Source organism: Hydractinia symbiolongicarpus, chromosome 2 (genome assembly GCF_029227915.1).
Source record: "Hydractinia symbiolongicarpus strain clone_291-10 chromosome 2, HSymV2.1, whole genome shotgun sequence".
In the NCBI taxonomy this organism is placed as follows: domain Eukaryota; kingdom Metazoa; phylum Cnidaria; class Hydrozoa; order Anthoathecata; family Hydractiniidae; genus Hydractinia; species Hydractinia symbiolongicarpus.
Window position 1 is genome coordinate 15,854,359 of NC_079876.1, and position 25,434 is coordinate 15,879,792.

Genomic DNA, 25,434 nt, shown 5'->3' on the forward strand with positions numbered 1-25,434 from the left:
AATTAAACAAACGTTCAGTTGAAAGATTACAGTGTATAGGTAATTAATTGACGTTCATGACAGAATAGATTAAAGTAGGTTATGGCAAAGTATAGGTGAATTTTTATTATAGCACATCCGTTTGTCTTTTAACAGGAAGTATTTCCACCCAATCCAACCTTCTAGCATGACGGGCTAGTAATATTGGTACCTGACGTAAATGGACATACCGATTTTTTATGATTAAGGATACAGTAACCCCTGAGACACATACTCAGTATATTTAAAATATCTCCTCTGCTTGCTATATTAACCCTAACAAATATATATATTCTAAAAGCCAAATAAATTATCTCTAGACTGATGATAAGATATTTCCATAAAAAAAATCTAAAAAAGAGAAAAAAAATTATAAACAAAAATTCACCCTTCCATTTTATTTTGTCGAACACTCCCCTCAGTAAAATTTTTGTTCGTTAAAAAAATAACATTTCGAAGCTCTTATTCAGCTCTAAAAAACTTTTTTTACTCAAAACAACACGTGGTTCCAAAAATATAGCATATTTTGTGTTACAATAGCTGTTTTATGACTGATTTATCTATTTTTAAGCATGATAGATCAATAACTCGATATTTACTCACTTTCTGTGTTAAAAAAGCAAAGTTTTGTAGCCAAAGATAATTGTCGCAACAAACTTGTTTTTGTACAATTTCGACAAGATGGAGGGAAGTGATCGACAAAAATATATATTCGTTACGATTGAAAATCTTATGTCGAGAAAGACTGAATCAAAGACCTTTGCTTTTACCTACAAGAATCATGGTTACACCCACTTAAACGTTATGAATAACTAACAACTCATGAATATTTTATTTGAAATTAAAGGTAAAGTGTTTTCGCAGAACTTTGGGTCTAGTTATTGATAAACAGACAACAGGATAACATAACATAACATAAAGATAAAAACGAAATAAATAAATAAATTAATTAAAAAGGCATAGATACTAACTAATAATAATTTTGTATGGATTATTAAAGTGTGAACGTTTCCTATGTTATATGTAGAGATGTAATTTTTTATTCGTTCTGCAAAACTCTCTTTAATTATCATACAGATTAAATATTTTAAGGAATTTTAAACTTTGAGCACACTATTAAAACACTAAAAGATAAAATAATCTTAACAATAATTATTTTTGATTTTTTTAAAAAAATATCAGGGGAATATGCCAAAGAATTGAAATTAAAGAAAATATTTTTTTTAAAAAAAATGACTCTAAAGGGGGTTACCGTATCCTTGCTGCACCCAGTGTAGTAGGTTTGTCTGCCACTCATATATCTACTTCAATATGATTGATAGCAATGGGCGCAATTTCCTAACACGTTATGGCGGTGCCTTAGAACTGCTTTTTAAGGTACTGCAAGAAATATACAGAAGCTAATGCACCCCATTTTCATGAAAATACTCATGAAATAGTAATAGCTACCCAACTGGCTTTGTAATTCACCCTTAAAATCTATATTTGTAAGTAAAATCCTAAAATTTGTTTCGTTTAGATTTATATATTTCTTGAAAATTTGACAAAACATTTTTCCTTCACAAACATAAAAAATATGGAAACTTTTGGCAGAAGCCATTGCTAATCCGGTACCATTTTAATATACAAACAGACATAGAGATGTTGACAGCAAATTTCATCAACCAAAATAAAACACTAATCATTTTCGTTATAAGGATCTCTTTTGTAAAAGACTAAATTTAAACAAGAAAAGACTTGCGTTATTGAGGTGTTTTACCAAGAAAAAACTATATCGTAGAGGATTGTCTTTTCTAAAGCTACTTGATGAGGATATCATAGTATGTAACAGTACGACAAAATTAAGTCAAAAATTTCATTGATTGGTTGCCATGGTTACCCGTGGCTAGGAAAAATATAGGCAAAATATATTACATTTTGCTGCTCGATGCCTAACCAATTAACTTAATAACATGCGTTATTTCAAGTGCTTTTTTGACCGCTTTTGTTCCTCAAGGGTCACGTGTATGGATTAAGTGAAGCGCATTTTCGTAAGGCTGACCTGTCTTCCAAAGAACTGATGCGGTATTTTTTGGACGACAGAAAAGCTAAAACAGGGCGAAACAGGCAATATCTCGACAAAATAACTGATAGACAAAACTTCGATTTGAAAATCGGTTTCATTGAAACACTAGGTGGTACTAATGCCTGCATCGGCAGAAGAAATTGCAAAGTGTGTATGCTCCGATATTGAGAATTCTTGTTTTGCGTGGGTACCGAACTTAAATGGATTATTTTAAAAAGATTACTTTATGGACATTCCTGACTTTTGGATCAACAAAAGGTGTACAGCAGCACAATTTTGACCTAAAAAGCACCAAATACCTAAGAGCATTAAGTCTAATTGACGACAAGTAAACTCTGACGAATTCACTTTGGTGGGTAAACTGTTGATGCAGCTTTCTGACTGCTTGTGCAACAATACGTTTTACAATTAGAACTGTAATTTATTGTCTTGAGAGGCTCAAAAACGGCATCTAGCAATTTTTTTAAGCGTTAAACATGGAACAAGATGCAGAAAGCTTCCTAAAAATGACAAAAATGGTCGCTATGGGCGTTGCTATGCAGTTTTTTTGCGCTTGGTTGCGAAAAGAGCCAATATAAACCGAAATTTTTGAATAGCGCTACGTCCGAGAATAGGTAAAAGACAATTCTTGAAAATTAGACATTTTTTCTTGGTAAACCACCTTAACTGAGTGAAAACTGAATATCTAGAAAGCTTTCTTTTTTACCTGAATTTGGAAATTTTGGTTTATTTTAATTTGTTGTTTTGGAACGAAAGATGAAAAATATGTTGAAAATATGTTTGTTTTGCCCACTTAGACGAGAACCAAAGCCAAACAATAAGTTTAAATTTTGAAAAAAATATCGAACTTCCCTTCTGGTAGCGGATTCTACGCCAAAACAAATCCCGTGAAATCAAGAGATAAGGAAACGTCGAGTTTTATGATTCTATAGATTCTCTGTGTTATATTATGTAAATTATGTAAAGTTGGTATTGGAATGGATAACATCGTTTTGAGCTGATTTGATAAAGCTTTGAATCGCCGAATAAGCTTTTGTGGTGAAGACATTGTAATTCAATTTACATCGCACTCCAACATTAAAAATAGAATTGTTTACCGATAAAATCAGAAATAACTTTGCAAAATGACCACATTAATTTGTTTTTTTTTTCAATAGCCAATTATACGTTCAATAGTATTAATTCTATATCTTTCCAGTAACATTTCTATGGCTACGAAGAACACAAAATCAGATAAAAAAACTCTCTTGAAAACTATGATTATAAGAACTAATGGTGTTTTAGTTGTAAGCAACAACAACAACAACAACAACAACAACAACAACAGTAACGAAAACAAAAATAACAACGACAACTAAATAACAACAACAACAACAACAACAACAACAACAACAACAGTAACGAAAACAAAAATAACAACGACAACTAAATAACAACAACAACAACAACAACAACAACAACATCAGATTGAATCAATTAGCTACATATGCTTACCAGTTAGTGTATTTGCCAAAATTTTGCGATTAGTTAGACATTGGCTAAGAAAACAGGTGAAAATAGGATAACTAATTATTATTATAAGTTACCACAGAACTAACCTTCTTAGCTATGGCATGATTTAAAGTCATTGAAAAGGCATTTAATTGGGTTCCTCCTAAGGAAAAGAGAATGTACCTATAACAACTCAAAACATATTTTATAGTAATAAAAATATTGTTAAAAATCCCGGACTCGGCCCGTACAGTCAAAAGTGTACAAAGAAAGTACCCAGGGATTAACCTCATTTCCCGAACGATTTTTTAAATTATTTTTTCACCACTAAAACGCATGAGACTTGTAGTTTCCAAAAATGATTTCATTTTTGATGAGACGCTGAATAAAAGGAGTTTAATTGCCGGCAAACGAAAACCCGCGATTTCCCGTAAATCCCGGACTCGGCCCGTATAGTCAAAATATTATTATTAAAAAGTGAAATATATAAAAGTAAATAAGTTTTTCGGTTCATTTTTTCCTTTAAAAAAAGAATTGTATAAGAAACTAATAATTATATCATTTTTGTTTATAATAAACCTCAAAACTGCACAAATTTATGTCAACAAGACACACAAGGCTTCTCAAAGAAAAGACTTGCGTGGTTGTTGTTAAAGATGTTGCGGGAAAGTTCGTTTATAAATTTGTTGACAAATTTGTTAAAGAAGTTAGTATTGTTGTTGCAGCGCCAAACGAAGAAATATTGAAAGAAAATGTCACATCGAACAAGGATAGCACCCTCGTTTCCAGGGATTTTTTGTCTTTTAGGAAAAAACGGATTTTCTAAAACGCGAAAATCCTTGGGAACAAGAGACAGAGATTAATTATCTGGTCACAATAACTAATTTTATAAAATGTGATTATCCTATAAAATAAGTTGTAGCTATGTCAATTTGGGTCTCTGAGTATAACATTGTAAAAAAAATACTGCAAAATTAGTACTGTTTGAGAGAGTTTTAAAAATTTTCCTTACAAGCGCTTTGTACTAGTGCCCAGACCAGCGCGTTAAGGTAACGCTTTCAGTTAAATCATTTGATCCCGCACAATTTCTGATAGAGTTTCACATTAATTTTGCTTCCGAATTTTGTGTTTTCCTTTTCAGTAAATTGTGCTTTAAATCACACCCGTAGGAGTGTGATTTATTAAAAGTGTCTACTTTTTTAACAAAATTCGCCATAGTGAACAAAACGCATGTTTGCCAAAGAAAAGGAAATCACAATACTGATCTTTTGCCAAAACACACATCGCCTAACACAATGAACTGACAATGAAAATATATCTTACGAGAGTGGAAAGCATGCTGAAAATATTATTTTACGCCACGTCAAAATCTTTAGCTATTCTTTAAAGAATGGATAAAAATATTTATCTCGTCCTCTTTGTGTCTATCAGTTACACATAAAGATGTTTTTCACACATTCACGACGAAAAAGTCGTGCCCTTTCGAATAAAAAGAATCCACAAGTATTACTGAGTCGTCTCGCACATTCAGACAGGGCGGTCTCTTAACCACTTAATCTTGTTGGAATCCAGCCTACTTTCAGAAAAAACGATTTAGAATGTCCAAATGAGATTTTGAGTCTTTCCAAAATGGTAACCAAGGTGACGCTAAATGAGAATCCCAGCCTTCTCAATATAAGCTAAATCAAGAATTTAATTCCTAATTCAAGTCAATTTTAAGGAGTTTATTTTTAATTAGGATCAATATCTTATATATTAATTCCCTTGCGTGACTAAAACTGTGAGTCCACGACACGGAAATCACGGGTCACTTTCCTATGACGTGGCCGTACGCTAAAATTTAACTAAAAAAATTAGGGATGTACTGCATAGAAATCGCACATAAGGTGTAAATATATAACCCGCTGCTAATAACGATATAAATATATATACCCTTATGCCAAAACACTCTATGTTAGCATATATATATAGGTATCGCTACATATGAAACGGTATTAGATATTCACAAAGCATACGGACTGTTAAATGAAGTTCCTAGCATAAAACGGAAATTGTGTTTACGAAAAAGATGGCTGTTCTTTTTGAGTATTCTCTACTCTTTCATTCAATATAAATCTTTAAAAAAACATTTGAAGAAGAGCATGGTTTTATAAATTAATCATAGCAAGGTTCTGTAAGGTTTTTTCATGTTTTATTTTCAGTTTTGATTATATTATTGTTGCCAGACATGTTTTATAGCTAGCATCATAAAAAGCCAACCACCACCAACAACTAGCTAGCTAGCTAGGAATATATATATATATATATATATATGTAGCCATGTTCTTTATACCTAGCTAAGTCTCCAATTTATATTTAAGTGACTAGCTATTAGCTGCTGTAGCTAGCTAATGCTAGCTTTAAACTAAAGATTCCCAGTATATATATTCCCACAAAACACATCAAACGTTATTAACCCTGAAAATTTTAAACATTTTCCTGGTTTTTTTTGGTTTGCGAAGTTCTTTTCCTCCAAATATTCTGAAAATAAAGTTCAGAAATTACTTATTTTTAAAATGTAAATTTAATTTGTTTCAAATTGTGGGCAAAAACCTTAATCAGCATGCTAAAAAAACTGACTTTTCTTAATTTAGAATTACTAAACACAACCATTTTCTTACATTTAGTGTAAACTTTTGTGCGTATGGCTTATATTTAATACACCAAAAGAGCTACTTTGTTGATTTCAATTTTATACTCTTTGTAAGCTATTTTTTTCTTCTTTTTGACATTTCTGTTTTACCACTCAATTTTTACATTTTATAAGTTATTTGGAACAGAATGGTATGAAATAGACCAAAATACCCGATCTTAGTTGTTTTTAATTTACAGGCTGTGTCTGTGAAACTTTAAGGGGAACATTTGGTGGAAGACAATGGCATGACATATAGAACTGATTTTTGTTGTGTTAGATGTTATATCTGAACCTTTTTGACATTTTATGTTAATTTTGCGAGGAAGGACCATATATATATACACAGAAGAAGAATTCAATTTTACACCTTGCAAGCTTTGTTTTTCTATATTTTGTATAAATTCTTACTGGGGAGGACTCCGTGCAATATATCGAAATGACTGATCCTTCTCGATTTAAATTTGATGTGTTCTAAATCGTATATAGGTTTGGAAATTTTGTGTAAGATTTAATGGGTAAGGGCTAGATGCAATATGTCAAAAAAACTTTTTTTGTTGAATCAGAAGCACTCCCTACAACCATTCTTTTTTTTACAGTTTGTGAAGCTTTTGTGAGGAAAGAGTGTATGCAATATTATCGAAATAACTGATTTTTGTTGCAAACTGTTTTTCTTTGGCATTTTGGATTAAAATATTGTTTTAGAGGGCATATGCAGTAGATGTATGTACTGAAATAGTTAAATTTTGCAAACTTTGATTTTGTCGTTACCTCTCATTTTTTACATTTTGATTAAACTTTTGTGGGAGACCGTCGGTATGCGAAGGACCAAAATAAGAGATTTTAGTATTATTTAGAATTTGTATTTTGTGTTGCAAAATTGGTGCAAAAATTGACATAAAATGAACTTATATACAGATTGATTGCTGTTGTTTAACATGACTCATTATGACTTATATATATATTTTATGAAAATTTGTGACAGAATACTATGTGAGATTTGAAATTTTGTTTACTCTATTGATGGTAAAACAGCATGCAAATTGCTAAAAGGACTTTATTAATTTTAGATTTAAACAATGTTATTTTGTTGGCATTTTGTCTAAAGTTTGGTGAGGAAGGACTGTATGCAATATATCAAATAATGTTTTATTGCATTATAATTTGTCCTTGCAAATCCCTTTTTTTACACCTTAGATAAAAAATTCTGTCAGAGGCACAATTTATTGTTTATTTTTCACATTGTGTGTCAACCTTTGGCAGGGTTTGCAATAAACTAACTGATTTTAACATATACAATGAGAGAGATTTGTGTTTGACATTGATCAGCTTTTTTGTATATATGTGGCGTTTTGAGTGATTTAAATTTTATGGGTGACATGTATGTTGAAATGCTTTTGGAAACTTCTTTCCGAATAATTTTCGCATTTGTCAGATGGTCAGAGCAAGTAATTTTAGTAGATTTAAATTTAAATGTCACATAAATACTGCAGTTGTTGAAAACCTTTAATTTTTTTGGTCATTTATATAATAATGCAGATGTAAGATGCGCACTGCTGTATTGTTTGTTTTTTGAGGGACATATATCTGCTACATAAATTAAATGGAATACAGTGGATTCTTCCACGGGAAACAGCTAGTATTTCATTAATTCAATATTTCATTATTCCTATTACCTGTACCTTAAAATCTAACATTCGGGAATCATCAAAAGCTACCAATTTAAGGTATAGGTAATAGTATTACTGAATATTATAATCCTAAATGTTAATACAAATTAGAACGACAAACAATTTATCCACTTTGACAGTCTTAACGATAACATCATCAAATTTGTTATTATAAATTTAAGGATTTTGTAGGTTATTTAATGTGGCGTGACGCCAACATTTATTAATAAGATAATCCAAGAAATAGGACTTTATCGCGATATCCAGCAACAGAATAGCATATTTTGGCAGTTTTAATTGGTTATTGCTACACCTCTGCAAGCTACTTCAAGCTTCATTAAACTTTGGCACCATAAATACAGAAGAGAAACAGAGAAAACTCAACCAGAAGGGGGCTAAAGTCGTGAAGAAACTACAAGTACAAGATTCGTGCCAAGGTATGAATATTTATGTCTCTAGGTAAAGCTGTAGATGTAGTATTTCAAGTTTTAAATCAAGCTTTCTCTTTTTTTTAGATGAAGATTATTTTTGTGGTGATGATTGCGGTTATTGCAACGGTATCCGCTTTTAATACTTATCCAGAACGCAGAGGTATGTAAAAACTTTGTTTGGCACTAAATAGAAGTAACATAGCTTTAAAAGGATAAACAAACAGAAAATATGTTCACACTATTTTTTTGAAGAAACACTAACAATCCTTGACTTTAAACCCGATTTAAGGCCACCTCCCACCTCAATGCTGGTAAGGCTGAGCACGCCGGATGGGAAATTTAACTATCTTTTATGTGGGTCTGTATTTTGATATTTTAAAGTTGAGTAAACACAACTTATGGGTAAAAGACGGAATTTCGGTATTTCCACACTGCTGAGACACCATACGGCGTACTTTGGTGTCTAAGTGTTAATGATAGTATTCAAAAATAGTTAAGGTCGGCCACTATAGTCTTCTTAGCGTATTTGACTGTAGTAATTTTTTTTCAGCGTTGTAATTAATTTTCCTCGTCATTTAGAAGCTGAATCTCCAACATACGAGGAAGGCTATAGAAGAGGATACGCTGATGCAGAAATAAGTATGTAAAAGTAAATACATTAATAAATACATTAATTTGATTTTTCGCTACCTTAAAACTTTTATACATAGACAATCGAGTTGCAGACCCCCGTCGTCGTTTCTTCGGCACTGTTACCAAAGACTGCAGCTCAAGTGTAAAGAACTGCAATGGATGCCGAGGCTATTTGTCAAGTTGTTGTTCGGATAAGAATTGCAGCGGTGGTAGGAGATGCAAAAGAGGACTTTGGAGTTACTCGTGCGATAATTAATATGTATTGCTAGTGTAATGTGTATTGGTTTAATATACATATTCGTACAAAAGTATTTTTTAGAATACAAATCCTTCTCTATTGCTACACGTTAATGACAAAATATACGAGTTATATTTAATATCTTGAGTCTTAGCCTCTATAGCAATTATTCGCAGAACCCCAAATTTCCATTATTTTTTTCCCTGAAGATCTTTCGACTTTGAACTTGGTTTCTTTTTAGCTACCTCCCACCTCAATGCTGGTCAGCCTGAGCGCTGGTGGGCATAAGAAGTTCAATTCTTATTTATACGGGCTCCATCTTGATAACTTAAAGTTTAGTGATCATGAGTAATGGGTAATAGAAGGCATGTTGGAATTTTCACCAAGAACTGGAAACGTATTAAATTATTCACCTACACAAAAATCCCCCAAAAACGTAAATGAAGTTAGAATTTTTTAAAAAAAACATAATGCTGACATCAGCAAGTTTTAGATTTATCCCAAATTTGCGAAAACAATTCACCAGCTCAGTTTTTTTGAGGCAAAAAACTTAGTTTTAAAGCGCTATCATTTGGTTAATAGTTAAATTCGATTCTTTTGGTTCTTTAGACCTGGGACAAAATCTATTTAAGGCACCAAATACACACAAAAGATTAAACAAAATTTTAATATCACTTTTACCGCGAAATGCCGCTTATCTGTAGCATATTTTGTCTATATTTTTATATCATGTTCATGAATATATAGAAAGATACATGAAGATATAAAAAGGCGTGAAAGGGCGTACATTTAGACAATATTAACGCCTATGTACAAAAACTAGCCCAACTATTTTATGCATGTAAGTCACACAGTTATTAACAGCGTTAAATTGTAAGGCATGTTCAGGTATAAATAGCATTAAGAGGGGGGCGGTGGGACTAACATAGCCCTCCCCACTTAAAATTTGATGAGGGACACATCGTGTCGTTGTAATGTATCACTTTGTATTCCCGTCGCACATTGTAATCCAATTTTGTCGCACTTTGTAATTCAATCGCACTTTGTAATCCAATTTTGTCGCATTTTTTAATCTCATCGCACTTTGTAACCCATTTGATCGCACTTTGTAATCCCACCTTCTCACATTTTGTACAGGACGTATATTTATAACAGTATTTGTTTACTGAATACTCATCCTGTATATAAATTCGCAATTAATAATAATAATAAAAATAATAATAATCCCTTACAGATGATGACCATAAGATTTTTTTTTTGATTCATACATACACTTTTAGCTTCTTTCACATGAATTTAAATACTACGTATAATACTGAGTATTTCGTGGATATTTTGATGATATGCATGTATTTTCGTGTTAATCTTTTTTAGTCACTGTCTATTCTATTTTGTTTGCATTAATTGTGTTACCCATCTTTTTTTTAAACATAAAAGTCTGTCTAGAAGTTTCTCGTGAGAATCTCAACACTCAATAACTTTGTCTTTTTGGAATAAATCAGCTACCAACATATCGAACGTTGCGTTGCTGATGTCTTATGAACTGGAAATAAACTGGAGCATGCACGGGGTCTTGCCTCTTGTGTTAATACTTACAATATGGCGACTACTGAAGTACGCATTATTTTATAAATAATGTGACGTAGTTATCGGAGAGAATAAAGAGTCAGAAGTTGAGATAGATATACCCCAATTACGTTAAACTTTTGGTTATTTGATTTACTTGAATTATCGCTTTAGCGAACTACAATAATGTAAAAACCTTGATAAGCAATAGAAATGTCACCTGTTAGAATTTATTTCTATGTGCAGTGTTAACTGGAAAAAACATGTAGCTGTAATTGTCATCTCTTTTATAAATATTTAATACAAAAAGTGTTTAGAAACATTCGCAGAAATATACGAGAGAATATTCTATGGCAAAAATATCGGAGATTACAAAGTGCCACCAAATCGTCCATCCTTTTAATGATCTGACTGACGTACTAGTATGGAAATTTTACAAAATTGTATTGCTTTTAATCCTGGAGGAAAGTAAACTCTTCTGTCTTTATTTTAGATCTATTGCCATGAAGCGGTCACTGATCTATGCATTGTAGCCACTTTTTGCAAGTACGGAAAAGTGCTAAACAGAATGGGGCACGAGATTAAAATTAAGATTTTAAAAAGAATTTTATCCTGTTGAAACTCCTTGTAAGCAAATACAAATCTAGCTTCATAAAATTTCAGATCACAAAAAAAATAACAAACGACCGTTGTAGTGGCTTGGTGAAACCATGGTGAAACTGGCGAAAACAACTGAACATAAAATAATAATTCAAAATGATTTATTTGTAAAAATAATAGGTTTTTGTACCTTTTGTACCGTTTAACAAGGTAGTTCTGTTGTCAACAATCAAAACTAATAATTTACGTACCACTACACTAGACTGGAACCATTCCGTGCTTCACTAGTCTTGATAGTAAAAACGGCGACAAAAAAACAAGCCCTTTTTATAGTTCTACCGGCTAAAGCCGTAGAACAAAAAGTAGCAAATTAATTATTCATAAACAGGTTGTCTGTGTGGTTCTGAAGAGTGTATAATTTCTGGCACCTGGACCTTTTGAGTGGTCAGTTTATTTTTTCGGAAATGGCGGGGATTGAGCTTATTGAATCATTTTGTAGCCCCTTTAATACTTCAGCTATTTACAGTTCATGTATTTTATTAAAAAGTAAAAATGTAAAATCACACAAAGACATTAGGTTTAAAAAAAATCGTTACGTCATCGTCACTTTTAAGGAAAAGGTGTTTTACAACCCTTTTGAATCGTCATATACTCATAGGCTTTTCATTATAATTTAATCGTTGTTACATCTTTTTAAAAATCTCGCCTCTCGTCCCCAGGGCGTTTTGTATCTTCTCTGTCATCGGGACGGTGATACGGACATGTGTGTTTAAAAAGAAGACAACAGGCGCTGGGAACAACAGGCATTATATTTTGGACTTTATAAATATATTTGAGCACAAATCTATAACTTTAGAGCAAAAAAAATTCAAAACTGTCAATATACTTTCTGTGCTGTGTCGTTGCATGCCTACGAATAGCAAATCTCTAACGCGGTAAAGTTCCAAACCCATAAAACCACGAAGCCGCAAAATCGTGGAGCTACGGAGCTTTAAAGCTATGAAGTGAAGATTATAAAAGCTAAAGCGGAAGAAAAGCTGTGAAACATTTTTACTCAGGTTCTACAAGAACTTTTCTGTTCTGTCCTGTAATCCTGCATTTGCGTACTTTAGGGCCAGATTAACTCTTTCAACGAAAATGCAACAATTGTGAAGAGATAGTTGAGGGTACTAACGTTTGGGTATTTCGGTCAAAAGAGATTATCTGAGTTACGGAAAATACCCTGTTTACGCTATGTGGTTCTGTCTTTTTTGCCTGTGAAAATGCACTCGTCTATCCGAAACTTTTTTTAAGTAGCTTAAGCTCGCCTATCAGCATAACTATTCACCAAGCAGTTTGTTTACCAAATTAAAAGGAATTAAAATTTGGTTCGTAAATTCAATATAGGTGATTTTGTTTGACGTCGTATATCTGTTCAAGTTTTTTTTTTTAATTAGCTCTAGTAGAATTAAATCGTCTGTTTGATGGCTGATATAATTAATACGAACAATAACATTCTTGCACAACAATTTTTATGTATTAGTTTCTTATCGTGCGTTATCGAAAGTTTTAGGTTTATTTTGTAGAGCCCTGGGGACGAGAAGATCACATGATACGCAATACGAAAAATATTCTACTGTACTGGACTTTGTCCAGTCAAAAATTAACTTATAAACGAATTTCTGGGAACTAAACAAACGAGAGTTCCATCATCCAGTGTTGTAGGTATTGGTGTTTACGTACAATTTAGGGAAAAGAGAATCGCCAGTTTCATCAATTAGTTGTATTTCACGACGCATAAGGTTATTATCAAGTCATATTTACAAAAACCTATTTCGTAATAGGCGATATAAATTCATAGTATGCGGTGCGATAAAACAATCTTGCGATATATCACTGTACAAACTGTCCTTCAGATCTAGATTGTAGTTATCCCTAACGGTAAAGAGTATCAAAAAATTCTCCAAACGAGACTTAGACTCGCCCTATATCACCTTTTACATTTTTCTTGATTTCAAAGCCTGAGTGATATTTTCTTAAAAATGGAAATATGATCAGAACGTCACGCATAGGAACAGTTTAAGGGATATTTGAAAGGACCAATAAGCATGTAAGTTCAGCATTACCCCAACTGTAATACAATAAAGTATCACAGGGAGCATTTTAATAAGACAGCAAAGATGTTTTTCTTCCTTATTCGCCACTGACATATCTGTTATGGAATATTTTTGAATACTTTTCGATTCGTCTAACTCCCACAAATTTATGTTGAAGTTGTCTCATAACAAAACTTTTTAATTAAATAAAACTGTCAGTTCAAAGATCACAGTCTGTAGGTAATTAATTTATGTCCACGATTAAAATAGTTCATAGCAAGGTATAAGTGAATTTTTTATCATGGCATATCCGTGTGTCCATTCTTGACAGGAAATATTTCCACCCAATCGAACCTTCTAGCACGACGGGCTAGTAATATTGGTACCTAAGGAAAATGGACATGCTGATTTTTCATGATGAAGACTTACCTTCATATACACGCCAACTGCATGCCTTACTAAGATGTTGCCGCACGCAGTGTACCAGGCTTGTCTGTCACTCGTATATCTAACTCTATATGAATGATAGTTATAGGTGCAATTTCCTAGGCCGTTATGGCGGTACCTGATAGCTCTTTTTAAGGTACTGCAAGAAATATACAAAAGCTAATGCACCCCTATTTTCATGAAGATTTTCATGAACTAGTAATAGCTAGCCAACTGCCTTTGTAATGCACCCTTAAAATCTACAAGTGTAGCTGAAATCTTAAAATTTGTTTTGTTGAGATTAATATATGGCTTTAAAATATGACCAAATATTTCTCCTAACATGCATAAAAGGTAGGACCAACCTCGTACACAGTTATTTAATTTGTACGAAGTTGGTATGGATGAGAAAAGTTCAAGTTAAGTATGAGAAGTGAAGTAGGACAAACCTCGTAAACAGTTATTTAATTTGTATGAAGTTGGTATGGATAAGAAAAGTTTAAGTTACGTATGAGAAGTGAGTTAGGACAAACCTCGTACACAGTTATTTAATTTGTACGATGTGGGTATGGATGAGAAAAGTTCAAGTTAAGTATGAGAAGTGAAGTACTCTCAACCTCGTGCACAGTTATTCAATTTGTTCTCCTTTGTTGATGATTGTGGAAATTAGGAAGAGATTGTTAGGTTTTCTTTAGTTTTTAGGTTCGCTTGTGTTAGTCCCCAGTCCTCCTCACGTTTCTCACGCCTTCGGCCTTCTTGTGGCAGTTCGTTTATAACTCTTATCGCAATTAGTCGTTCTTTCTGTGCAAGAGACAGAAAAGAGATATCTGTAATGCTCAGGTGAGGCCACATCAGCATTCCATTTTTTTCTCCTAGCCAACCTGTCTGTACTTCTAAGGGATTTGGAATATTTTTATGCTGATAGCTAAACTGTTTTGCTCTAATATCAAACTTCTTTCTAGTGAATGCTAGTAAACGATGTCTATTCATGCACTGTTAACTGAGTTGCAAAAGATGTCTAGCAAACGTTTTTAATGTGTAAGTAGTAAAGCCGTTTTTAGCTAGCTAGCTAGCTCAATTATACAACCTAAGTAAATGTTAAAGTTATCCTCTATATGTTATTTAACCTTCGCCAGGATATTGTTTTCCTAAGATTTAGCCCACCGAAATTATCAACGCAGTCGTAGTGTGTTCTTTGTACCTGGCTGCAAGCTCTTCATCACTTCCAACAACGTGTTTTTTTCGTATGGAGAGAAGTTTTGTGAGTGCCAGATGACTCCATAGCTTGAAATCATTTAACGTAACCTTGCTAAGCCATGACAAACCAACAATAACAGTTGTCTGACTTAACTTGAGGCACCGGTGACTTAAAATTTTCGTGACTTCGTGGCACAGATTCAATATAAGATGCACGAAATTAAATTCTGGCAGGCTCGGCGAGATTGTAATAATGGCTTATTAACCGTTTAGTCGGTCTATACGGGAAAATATAGACCGATGTCATGACGTCATGGACCGAACGCAGTGAGGTCCATGCGAGTGACAGAGGTCTATATTTTCCCGTATAGACAGGCTAATAAGGTTAATAAGTCATTTATTACCCCACTGATTATTTCATAACCATTAATGAAAAAAAGGTTTTAGAGTCCAGGGGTCTTTAACAAAAACAAGGCTTAGGTGGAAACCATGTAACTTTCTTTATATTTCGAACGTACACAGACATTCGATCCACAAGTCGTTCAAAAATAAACAATACAATACAACTTTTAAAAATAGAATATTTTCAAAACAGTTTTAAAATTCAATTCTTTGTCGTTTCGCTGGTGGAGTGTTCGTATTAAAATTAAATGTACAATTGTTAAAATTTCCTCCGGAAAAAAATGAAGAGAGGGTTGAAGACTGCGTGGAACTGGAAGTATTAAGAGCTGTCGATTGGTTATGTACGTCAAGTTGGTTATTATTTGAGCTCAAGATGTTTGACATTTTGTAACGGTTAGTGGTACTAGCTGATTTGTAATTTCTTAACGAATCAATATTTTTGTGACCACTGTGTTGGGCTACATTAACTTTCTTGTTTTGTTTTTGTTTTGATGTCGGTTAATACGGCGTCATATAGACTGGTCACGTGAAAAAAAAAACCAATCAAATTTTCCGAAAACGTTCGAATAAACGTAAACATTCGAAAATACTCAACAGTGGGGTATTAATACGGTGTAATGAAAATCTTACAAGGCAGAGAAAGACATTTTCAAGAGCGTTGAGGATACGTAAGTCACAAGTTAGCACGCGTTAGTACAAAGGAAAATCGTATCACCAAGATGCACAAATGATAACAGGTTTCATACTTTTACGTACTAAAACCAGTAAATCAAAATTCTCGCCTGTTACTATATATTTATATATATATATCATTTCCAATATCTAAAAATGACAAATGGAGTGTTCACTTGGGTAGATATTCTGTCAAATGTCCCAACAATTTCTCCTATGGTTTGATGGACGTCACAGTAGAAGTTCTGACAAAAGCAATTCTCCGGCCTTTTACATATACCTTTCGATATGATCAGTCAGGTATACTCTAACTTTACAAATCACTTAAAATTTTACGCACAACTTCAAACTTTTCGCTAAACTTTTTCCATGCATTGACATACACGCAAAAAAATTTTCATGTAATGTATGTTTACCAACATATATTAGGTATATTCTCTATGCAAGTTTTGCTCGGCAGCGATCTGTTAGAGCTAGATTTCAACGTTATAAAGTAAGTCCCTAATAAAAAAAAATTGGAATTTGGTCATTCTTTTGCAAAAGAAAAGACTCGTTTGAGCTCTTTGCGCTCTAATTTTTTTGAAATTAAGGACCATAGAAAATTTAACACATAGCATACAGAAAATGTTTGGTTCAACTTTTTTTCTGTTTTCCCTCCAAGCTTATAGTAATGGCGTAAAATAAAAAGTAAGATATGAATCATATTGTATTTAAAAAACTTGTTATGACTTTCTTTGTCAAAACAGTAAAATAACATCGAAAAGTGTGCTATGATATTAAAATGACATTGTTCCGCGTTCTAACTTTGAAGCGTTAAAACTTATCAATAAAACGTGTTAAGATTCCAAAGCAGTACAAGCGAAATGACTTTATAAGCCTAAATTTCCCGGAAATCTTTAAAGTCAATTGACAATATCAGTAGTCTATATCGGCTAAGGATTCTAGAGTTTCATGTTGTTTCTCGAATGTTAAACACTGTTACATTTTCCTTTCACGATTGGCATAAATTTAATTTGACATAAATTTAAGGCATCAACGAAAGTCTAAATAATGTTTCATTGTTCATAAAGAAATTCTGAAAAGATGTAATATCTATTTTATATCCAAAAAGCTGCATAAATATAGCATCTTTGCTGTACTCGGCAAGGTATTTGTTATAAAAAACGGTTGTCTTTATTCTTCTATTCGTCTTGTTTGAAATTTAAGAAAATATATCGACCCATTTTGAAATAACAGGAAATACAATCGTCATCTATGATAGCATCATCGCAATTAGATATCAGATTTATTTTGTAAAAATAATCTGTTCCTTTATCATATCTCCTATTATCTTCCATTGCATTTAATAAGCCTTTAAATCTTTCTTCCGTCGATAAGGCAATTTCAAAATATTTCTGCTTTTTATCTATCATTAATTCTATAAATGTTTTTCTGACTTGGGCCTTCACATTTTCATTTATGGTATCACCAATGAAAATATCTTTCTTTATCAGCGACATACATTCTGAAAAGCATTTATCTAAAAGAGGCTACAAGTATCTAATTTATCCAACCTTGACTTTAAATTAAGTAGATTGTCCTAAAAAAGCCCAAAACCTGAATCAAATTCCTCCAGATATTCTTTGTAAAATAAGCCCAGCCCACGGTTTTTGTCTCTTAACATGTCTTTCATCGTAGGATGGATTTTTGTAGCATACCAGTTTGTTTCTTGAACCTGCGTATCTTTGAATTTCTTTTCTACTACTTCCATCGCTGTAATTTTACGGAGGGTTAACGATAAATGCTGTTGCAGAAAATCTTGAGAATTAACTGATAATTTTTTTCTGGAGCACCAGAAATACAACAAGATGATATAAGCACATGTCTTTTTTATTGTATATTTACATTAGCGTTTGTGGAAATGCGCATTTCTTTTTTAAATGATCCTAAGTATAGTGAGATACTGACAACACGGGTTACCATTCTAATTACAAAGCAGAACTTTGGAATTTAAAGTAGCTGTTGAAGTCAGCATTTCTTTTTTTTAAATTTGTTTTTCTTTGTTTTAGAACAACAAATTTTTAACCCTATCTATGCCAGGGGGTGGGATGCTGATGTGAACAAAAATTATTGCTAACAGTCATCATTTAAGGCATGATTGTCTTGCGACAGACATCGCTCGTACCAAGTTCTATGACTTCCAACCTAATACAAAGGAATTTGCAGGGGTAGGGCATTTCTAACCCGCACCATGTGACTGTGAAGTTACATGTTATACAACGTAAGTTGTTCTTGCAAAATGGCAATGACCGTAGATTTTGTTAGGACGCTGTAACTGCTTTCAAAAATGTTTAAAAAACAATTTCTAAAATCTATTGGTGTATTTATTTACTTACTCTAACATTTTTTTGGCAAAAATTCAGCGTTTATTTCTGGCTTTTTAACTTTTGTAAAATTGCGAATGTTACACATTGACTTGCTTTCATCTAAACTGTCTTTAACTTTATGTTTAAATCTATATTTTCTGGTACAGCTGTAACTACATTGCACGATGTTTTGCTTTGATTTCACAAGTAGTGCATACTTTCTGTCTTTGACCATTAAATTTTCTTATACACTTTACAGTAATAATCTAACAATATTTACCTTCATATTGCTAATTTCACCAATCCATTTACATCCATTTGTTGACATGTTCACATTTCACTTTGACTGATGAAATGATCCTTTTTATCATCGTAGCTGGAGTCGCCTATGAATATTTAGAATCGTAAGTAAAATGTGTCGATTAAAAGCTGTTACAAAGTTTCCATACTCACGAAATTGCAGTCTATTTTTGTTCGACAAGTTGGACAGACAGGATGCAAATGGCTAAAATGAATAATTCGAAAAGTCAATATTTTATTATTTCCTAGATAGATAATGACATTCAATTTGGAAAAGTGCTGCTTTTCCCGACCTGGGAAACAATTAGTGTCATAGTTGATCCAAAGATATGCTATATTGTTTAATATATCGATGGTGGGTGAAGTAAAGCTCTAGAAATACCTTCTTTACCTGCTATCTTCCCATCAATCTAAACAACTCGTGCACATTCCATGGCCACATCTTAGCTGCATCGCGTCTTTCATCGAATTCATGCAGATGATGCAATAAAAATCATCCCTTACTTCTTCAGCAACTTCAAAACGAAATCCTCCAGACATAGTTATGCTTCTATTTCTTACCTATTTACAATCAAAAAGAAGAACATTGTACCATAGGTTAAATGGATGCTAATAAAAAAAAGCAATAATTGAGAAATGACATCTTTCATTTAGTGTTAAATCCCGCTCACTGCTTGCCAGTATGTTAGTGACGAACAAAGTAGTTCTTCCTCAATATGACTTACACGCATTATACTCGCCCGTCATGATCAGAGGTCTGATCGGGGTGAAGCATTCTCTGTTGAGAATAAAATACAGATGTGCTATGATAAATATTCACCTATATAAAAACTTTTATGGTATAAATAAATACGCAGCCATGATGGTGTATTTCATTCCTCTATCGCAGAAAAAATAATTCACATAAAACTTAGCATGTGTTTATGTGGAATAATCTAAAGGTATTTTTTTATGATATCAACACTTTAAATTTAAATATTAAGGACAAAAAGTTCGAAGAGAGTCAATTATGTAGTAGCTCAACTTTTGTAAGCATACCTAACAAATCTGGCATTCAGTACAATTTGCAAGGTAGTAATACTTTTGTATTTCACTACTCTTAAGTGTATTTAGTGTGTGTGTTAAAGCCGCTGTTGGATAAAATTATTTAGAATTTACTGGTGAATTTCTAAGTATTTGCTGATCATTACAAATTTAAAAGGTTGTTTTTTATGCAAACATATCTGATGTTCTTCAATTTCTTTTGCCAACCCTTGACAAGATTTGCTTTAAAGGTTAATAAAGCTACAATCATTTCTAACTTGCCTAAAGTTAATTATGTTTTTCTTTGGAATAAGAATGTCTTTATTCTCAGGGAGCAAAGCTGTAAACGGTAAAGTAATATCTACTGAACAATAAACAAGTTTAAAATAACATAATCAAATATTAGATCGAATCTTTTTTCATCTCAAACACGCAACTCGGTCCCATTTCTGTTACTTTTAAGCTGACTCTTTTTCTCTACCTTGGGCTTCTTATCTTAAGCAATATGTTTTTGTTCTTACAGTCCGCTGTATACGAATTCTAAAGGAAAGATCTTGTGTATGGAAAATATTCACGAACAAACTCAGTCATTTTCCAGAAATTTGGAATACCCTGAAATTAAGAAATTCGTACCTGCGGACTATAAAATTCAGATAAATTACTTAATAAGTGCCAATAATATAAATGGAATGCAGCTAGTTTGTGATACTTATAAAATATTACACTTCATAAATTGATTACAGTATCTTAAAAAGTTCAATTGGATGCTCCTGCTTCCCAACGTAAATTCCCAATATTAGCCATAATTCCCAACTGCTTTCACTGTCCGTTCAACAGAACTATTACTATCGTTTTCGCCCTTATCGCCACAACGCAAAAAGCGCTGACTCATTGCGCAGTGCATGTGCAATGGACAGCAATTTCCGATGAACAGGTGAAAATGAATTCATTTGCGGAGATCAAAAGGTTTAACTAATTCGACTTTTGCGCCTAGCTCGCCGGCGCTTTAACTTTTTGACCAATTAAACTTAGGGGAAAAACAATTCTGCATAATTTTGGTTACATTGCATAACAGCAAAGTGAAATGACATTACAACTTCCAAACAACAAACTTTTTTTCTTTAACCAATCCTTCGACATTATTTGGTTAATAAGTGAAAAAATATACCCTTTTTTAAAGGCTAATAATGATGGCAATTTCTCAGAAACAAAGAGTATTAAAAACTAATATTTAGAGCTAAAAACCTAAACTTAAAACTTTTGTAAAAAAGACTTTTATGCTCCTTTACTTTTAAATTCCCATACTTTTTTTTGGCTAGCCTTTGCGGTTGGTTATTTAGCAAGTCAGGAATGGTAAATTTTGCAGAGGTTCTCCCGTTTGTTTAAAAAACTTTTTGTGCGCTACACTCTATTGATTTATGAAAATCAATCTCGCTTGCAAGATGAGTAAATGGAAGTCAGTATTAAAACACTGTTTCAAATATAAACAAACTCATTCACACGACTGCCAAATATTTTGTGTCTATAAACAAATAAAGAATATTTATAATAAATTTCCTGAATTGACTAGATATGGTTTCCAGTAAACACTTACGCACTTTAATATACTTATAGTTTTATTTGGATACTTTTTAGCTACAACACAGAGCATGGATACTGTTAGTAGAAACCAGGTATTCTATACAATATAAAAGATAAGTAAATATGATGTACAGTAGACATGAAATCCTGGTAAAAATTACTTCAGTTGCAGAGTTTTGTACCGAGCAGGTCTTGGCACTAGCAAAGCCCTAGTAGGGAAAAATTTTAAAATCTCTGACAGAGCGTAAAGAGTTTGCTAGGGAAAAGTAGAGCTGCACAGAAAATTAGTCACTTTTTCCTTTTTTTTTGAATTTTTTATTCTGGTGGACAATATAGATTTTACAATAATTTGAAAGAAAGAAACACAGTAATGACATAAGAGTGTATAATATAAAAAAGAGACAAAATTCAAAGCCTAAGCTTGGTTATTGAATAATAAAAGCTACAGCCATATCTTGTAGTCTTAATGTTACCTCAAGTAAAGAAACCTTAGTTTTGGTAGCTAATTTCATCGCAGATTTTCACTATATATTGTCTTAAAGATACCAAAGTGTTGGTAAAAAAGGACTTAATAACCACTGTCTACAAGCCTCCACAAAACTAGTGAGGCAAAATACCCCACCCCATTTTTCAGTGTTGTTGTGACTTTTTTTGTCTAGCTAGGCACCTTGCTCTATCCCACTGCAACTGTCCACGTGGTCACACAGGCCTTCAACATTGATTTGAGGAGAGGGAGTGTTTCCATGTGATTTGTTGTTTTTTCTTACCATATATTGAGTGGTGTCATTTAATTTTGTAAACTGTTGTAGCTTTAACTAGTTTGCTATAATCGGGTTAAATGATGACACGACAAACATATTGGAATAATTTCACTTATAGATGTCGATTTTTTTTTAGCATCATTCGTACGGTAATTTGGTAGGCGGGTAAGTGTAAAAATGCTCTAAGGTCCAAAATAAGCGAAATCCAACTTTACCTTTGTTACGCCTTAGTATGTTGCATTGGAACAATTTTAATCTGTAAAATAGCAAGTTTCAGCCGCTGTGAAAAATAAAACAAAACAATATACTGTGGTTAAAATCAACAAATCAATGGAAATAACTTTTAAAACAAGTTAACTATTCTCATCAAAATTAGATATTACATACAAAAATTTTCCGGAAATTGTGCAAAATATAAGCAAAATTTTTCATGATGTCAATGTTCTATAAAATTGGAAAGTGGACCTTGCAAAAATTCCTCTTGTATTGTGTCTCCAATATTTACTAAAATTTAGAAAACTTTTAAAACAAAAACAATTTTATAAGCACAATACAGTGTAACATGCACATTATATATATCCCTGGGTAGCTAGCTACGTAGTATATACAATACTAATTTTCAACAAAAGTTAACTTTAGAAGAAGAGTAAAGTTACACAGGTGATCAATGTTCCGTCAAACTCAGTCATTTTACTATCATTTAAGTGTGTATTTCATTTTACATCGATTTTATCTGTGCTCTTCTTTAAATAGCTATCTATACTTTTCAAATTAATTCTTTGATAATTGCTCTACCACGTTAATCCATGTCAAACTTGCTTGCACATAGCTAGCTTACTTGAGAAAAACTTGCTTTGGGTAAAAGCAGAAACATCAGACAGAATTGTGCACTTTGACTTTATTTTTAGTATTAACCAGAACAGATATTTATTTAGGCTATCAAAACAAAATAACACAAACAAAAAAATGAGTTACTACAAGCGCTTTGCTACTACTCAGATCTGTGCGGTGTAAAACACAGTGATAATATAAGTACCTGTTTATAATTCATGCGTAAGTACTTGAATCTAATTCATGCGTAAGTATTTGATTCTAATTCTTCTGCTTTTTAAAAACATGAAGCGACACGCATGAAATTTAACATGGACTCTTTAAACAGCACATGCTCCACGCTCGATATACAGTTGAGCACTATATCTTCAATGCTGGAATTAAGCACACCCCTTCGTATAAGCATAAAATACTTTTAATAAATTTGTTAAAAGTATCAAATACCAATGAAATATTCACCGAATTTTTTGTTAGCTAGCTAACTAGATAGCTAACTATAACCATTTGCCAACCTTTACAGCGACAAAAATTTCCTCTTTTGTGCTGAAACTGATTTGTTTTCAATTTGTTTTTATTATATTATAGGAACTAAATTACCTCGTACGACATAAAAAAAACTTTTAATTTTGACCCTGATGCATCATACCTGGTCTTTCTACAAATGAAAATTTTTTAAAAATATTAGCAATACGGGAGTCGGTTAAATTCTGATGCAGCAATAAACAATTCATCAGTTACATTTTTTTTCACTAGTGAAAAACTCGCGAGTAAGAAAATTTCAACTTTTGAATATATTTTAAGATGAATATATTTTTGAATATCTTCACTTTGTATCTAAAATTTAAAAATTTACCTCATATTAAAATGTTAAAGTGTATTTTTTCAAAGTCTTCTTGTACCCACTCCTTCGCTTTGCAGCGCGGAGTCGGTATCAAATCTGTTTACTACATCATATTCTGAGAATGCTGCGTTAAAGTGGGCAGTGAGGACAATTCTGGTGATCTGAAAAACCTAAGCTCCATTGTGTGATGACAGTTTGTCGCTCTTTTGACCAAAAAATTAAAACTTGTCCGTTGCTAAGACTTGACCGTTAAGTTGTAAGTTTCCTGTTTACTCTTTTATTCTTGTTTCTTAAAAAATCAAATGGTGTGAGTCTATAAGAATAATAAAAGTGAGAATTTGCAGAACTACAGCGTTTTACAGCGACACAGATAATTTGCTGTTTCTTGTCAGGATGAAAACGTTTGAGAAACAGAGGTTAATGTCATATTGAACATTGCCTGGCAGTGAGGAGGATTAGATCCGCGTTCCCCAGAATGATGAAAGCCGATGACTACGTACTGCAATATAATAGTGATGACGAACGCGGACAGTTGATCCGAATGGTGTATAAATGGCTAGAGGTGATTTTTTATCATTGTGCATCCGCCGTTGATGTGTTGGCGAACTCCTATATGGCATTTTTTTTTGGGGGGGGAGGGGAGGGAGAATATGGTCTGCAGAATATTAAACACGGTCAAAATAAACATGGCGCACAAGCTGCACGTAAAGGTACAGGGTGGCATTTTACACTCTAACCAATTTTTTTTGACTTCAGCGCTTAAATTGTAACTGTAAGTGGTAAATTTGGATGTTATATTTTAATTAGAAGAACTTTGATTGCAAGTAATCGCAATTATATAATTACGATTTTGGATAATGGATGATGTTGTATATTATTTGTGCATTTGTGCAGGTCCAGACCGTGCCATAAAAAGTGATTTTATCATCTTTGCTGTAGAAATCTTTAGGACATATATACTTGCTAATTTAAGAACTATATATGTGACAGATAATAATGCTTAATAATATTCATCACTGTAGTATACCACCCCATAAAGTGACTTATTACACCATAAAAGTTTTGCGGGAAGAAAAAAAAGAAAGATTTCTGAGAAGAAATAAGACTTTTTAGTGTGATAAGAAAAAAGATTTGCTAGAAAAACCAAAACTATTTTTAGAACAATAAGAAAACACACTTGAAGAATTAAAACTTTCTTTAGCGTGATGTTAAAAATACGTAGATGGTTATAAATATCTAAACTTTTTTAGTGCAGTAAAAAGAGTGTTAATATTATTCCCAAATATTATAGTTCATATTTTGTGATTGTTAGCACATTTATACAATAGCATGCATGTCTTAAATTTGAACAAAATTTTTTCGTATATATTATTGTTAACACACGCAATTATAGATAACAATAGAAACATGCAAAATACATGTGATAACAAAGGGCACATGAAGTTTGTTATGTAAACATGACTTCATTACGGGACATCGTGAAATGCGAGTACATGTAACATTACATTCAGGCGGTACTGTACAGATGTTTTTACACGCATGTATTTTGATATTTTATTATTTATACTAGCGCATTACTTTGCAAGACATACAAAAA

The 25,434-nt window shown here is 32.6% G+C and overlaps 1 protein-coding gene across 1 annotated transcript; it reads left to right on the top strand.

Annotated features, from left to right (window-relative positions):
• The first annotated feature begins 8,035 nt into the window (after nt 1-8,035).
• Nucleotides 8,036-9,356, top strand: LOC130629650 (uncharacterized). Its single transcript, XM_057442930.1, has 4 exons — nt 8,036-8,352; nt 8,431-8,506; nt 8,926-8,985; nt 9,057-9,356. Exons 2-4 carry the CDS (start codon nt 8,431-8,433, stop codon nt 9,233-9,235), a joined length of 315 nt encoding a protein of 104 aa, XP_057298913.1. The 5' UTR covers nt 8,036-8,352; the 3' UTR covers nt 9,236-9,356.
• Nucleotides 9,357-25,434: the final 16,078 nt, after the last annotated feature.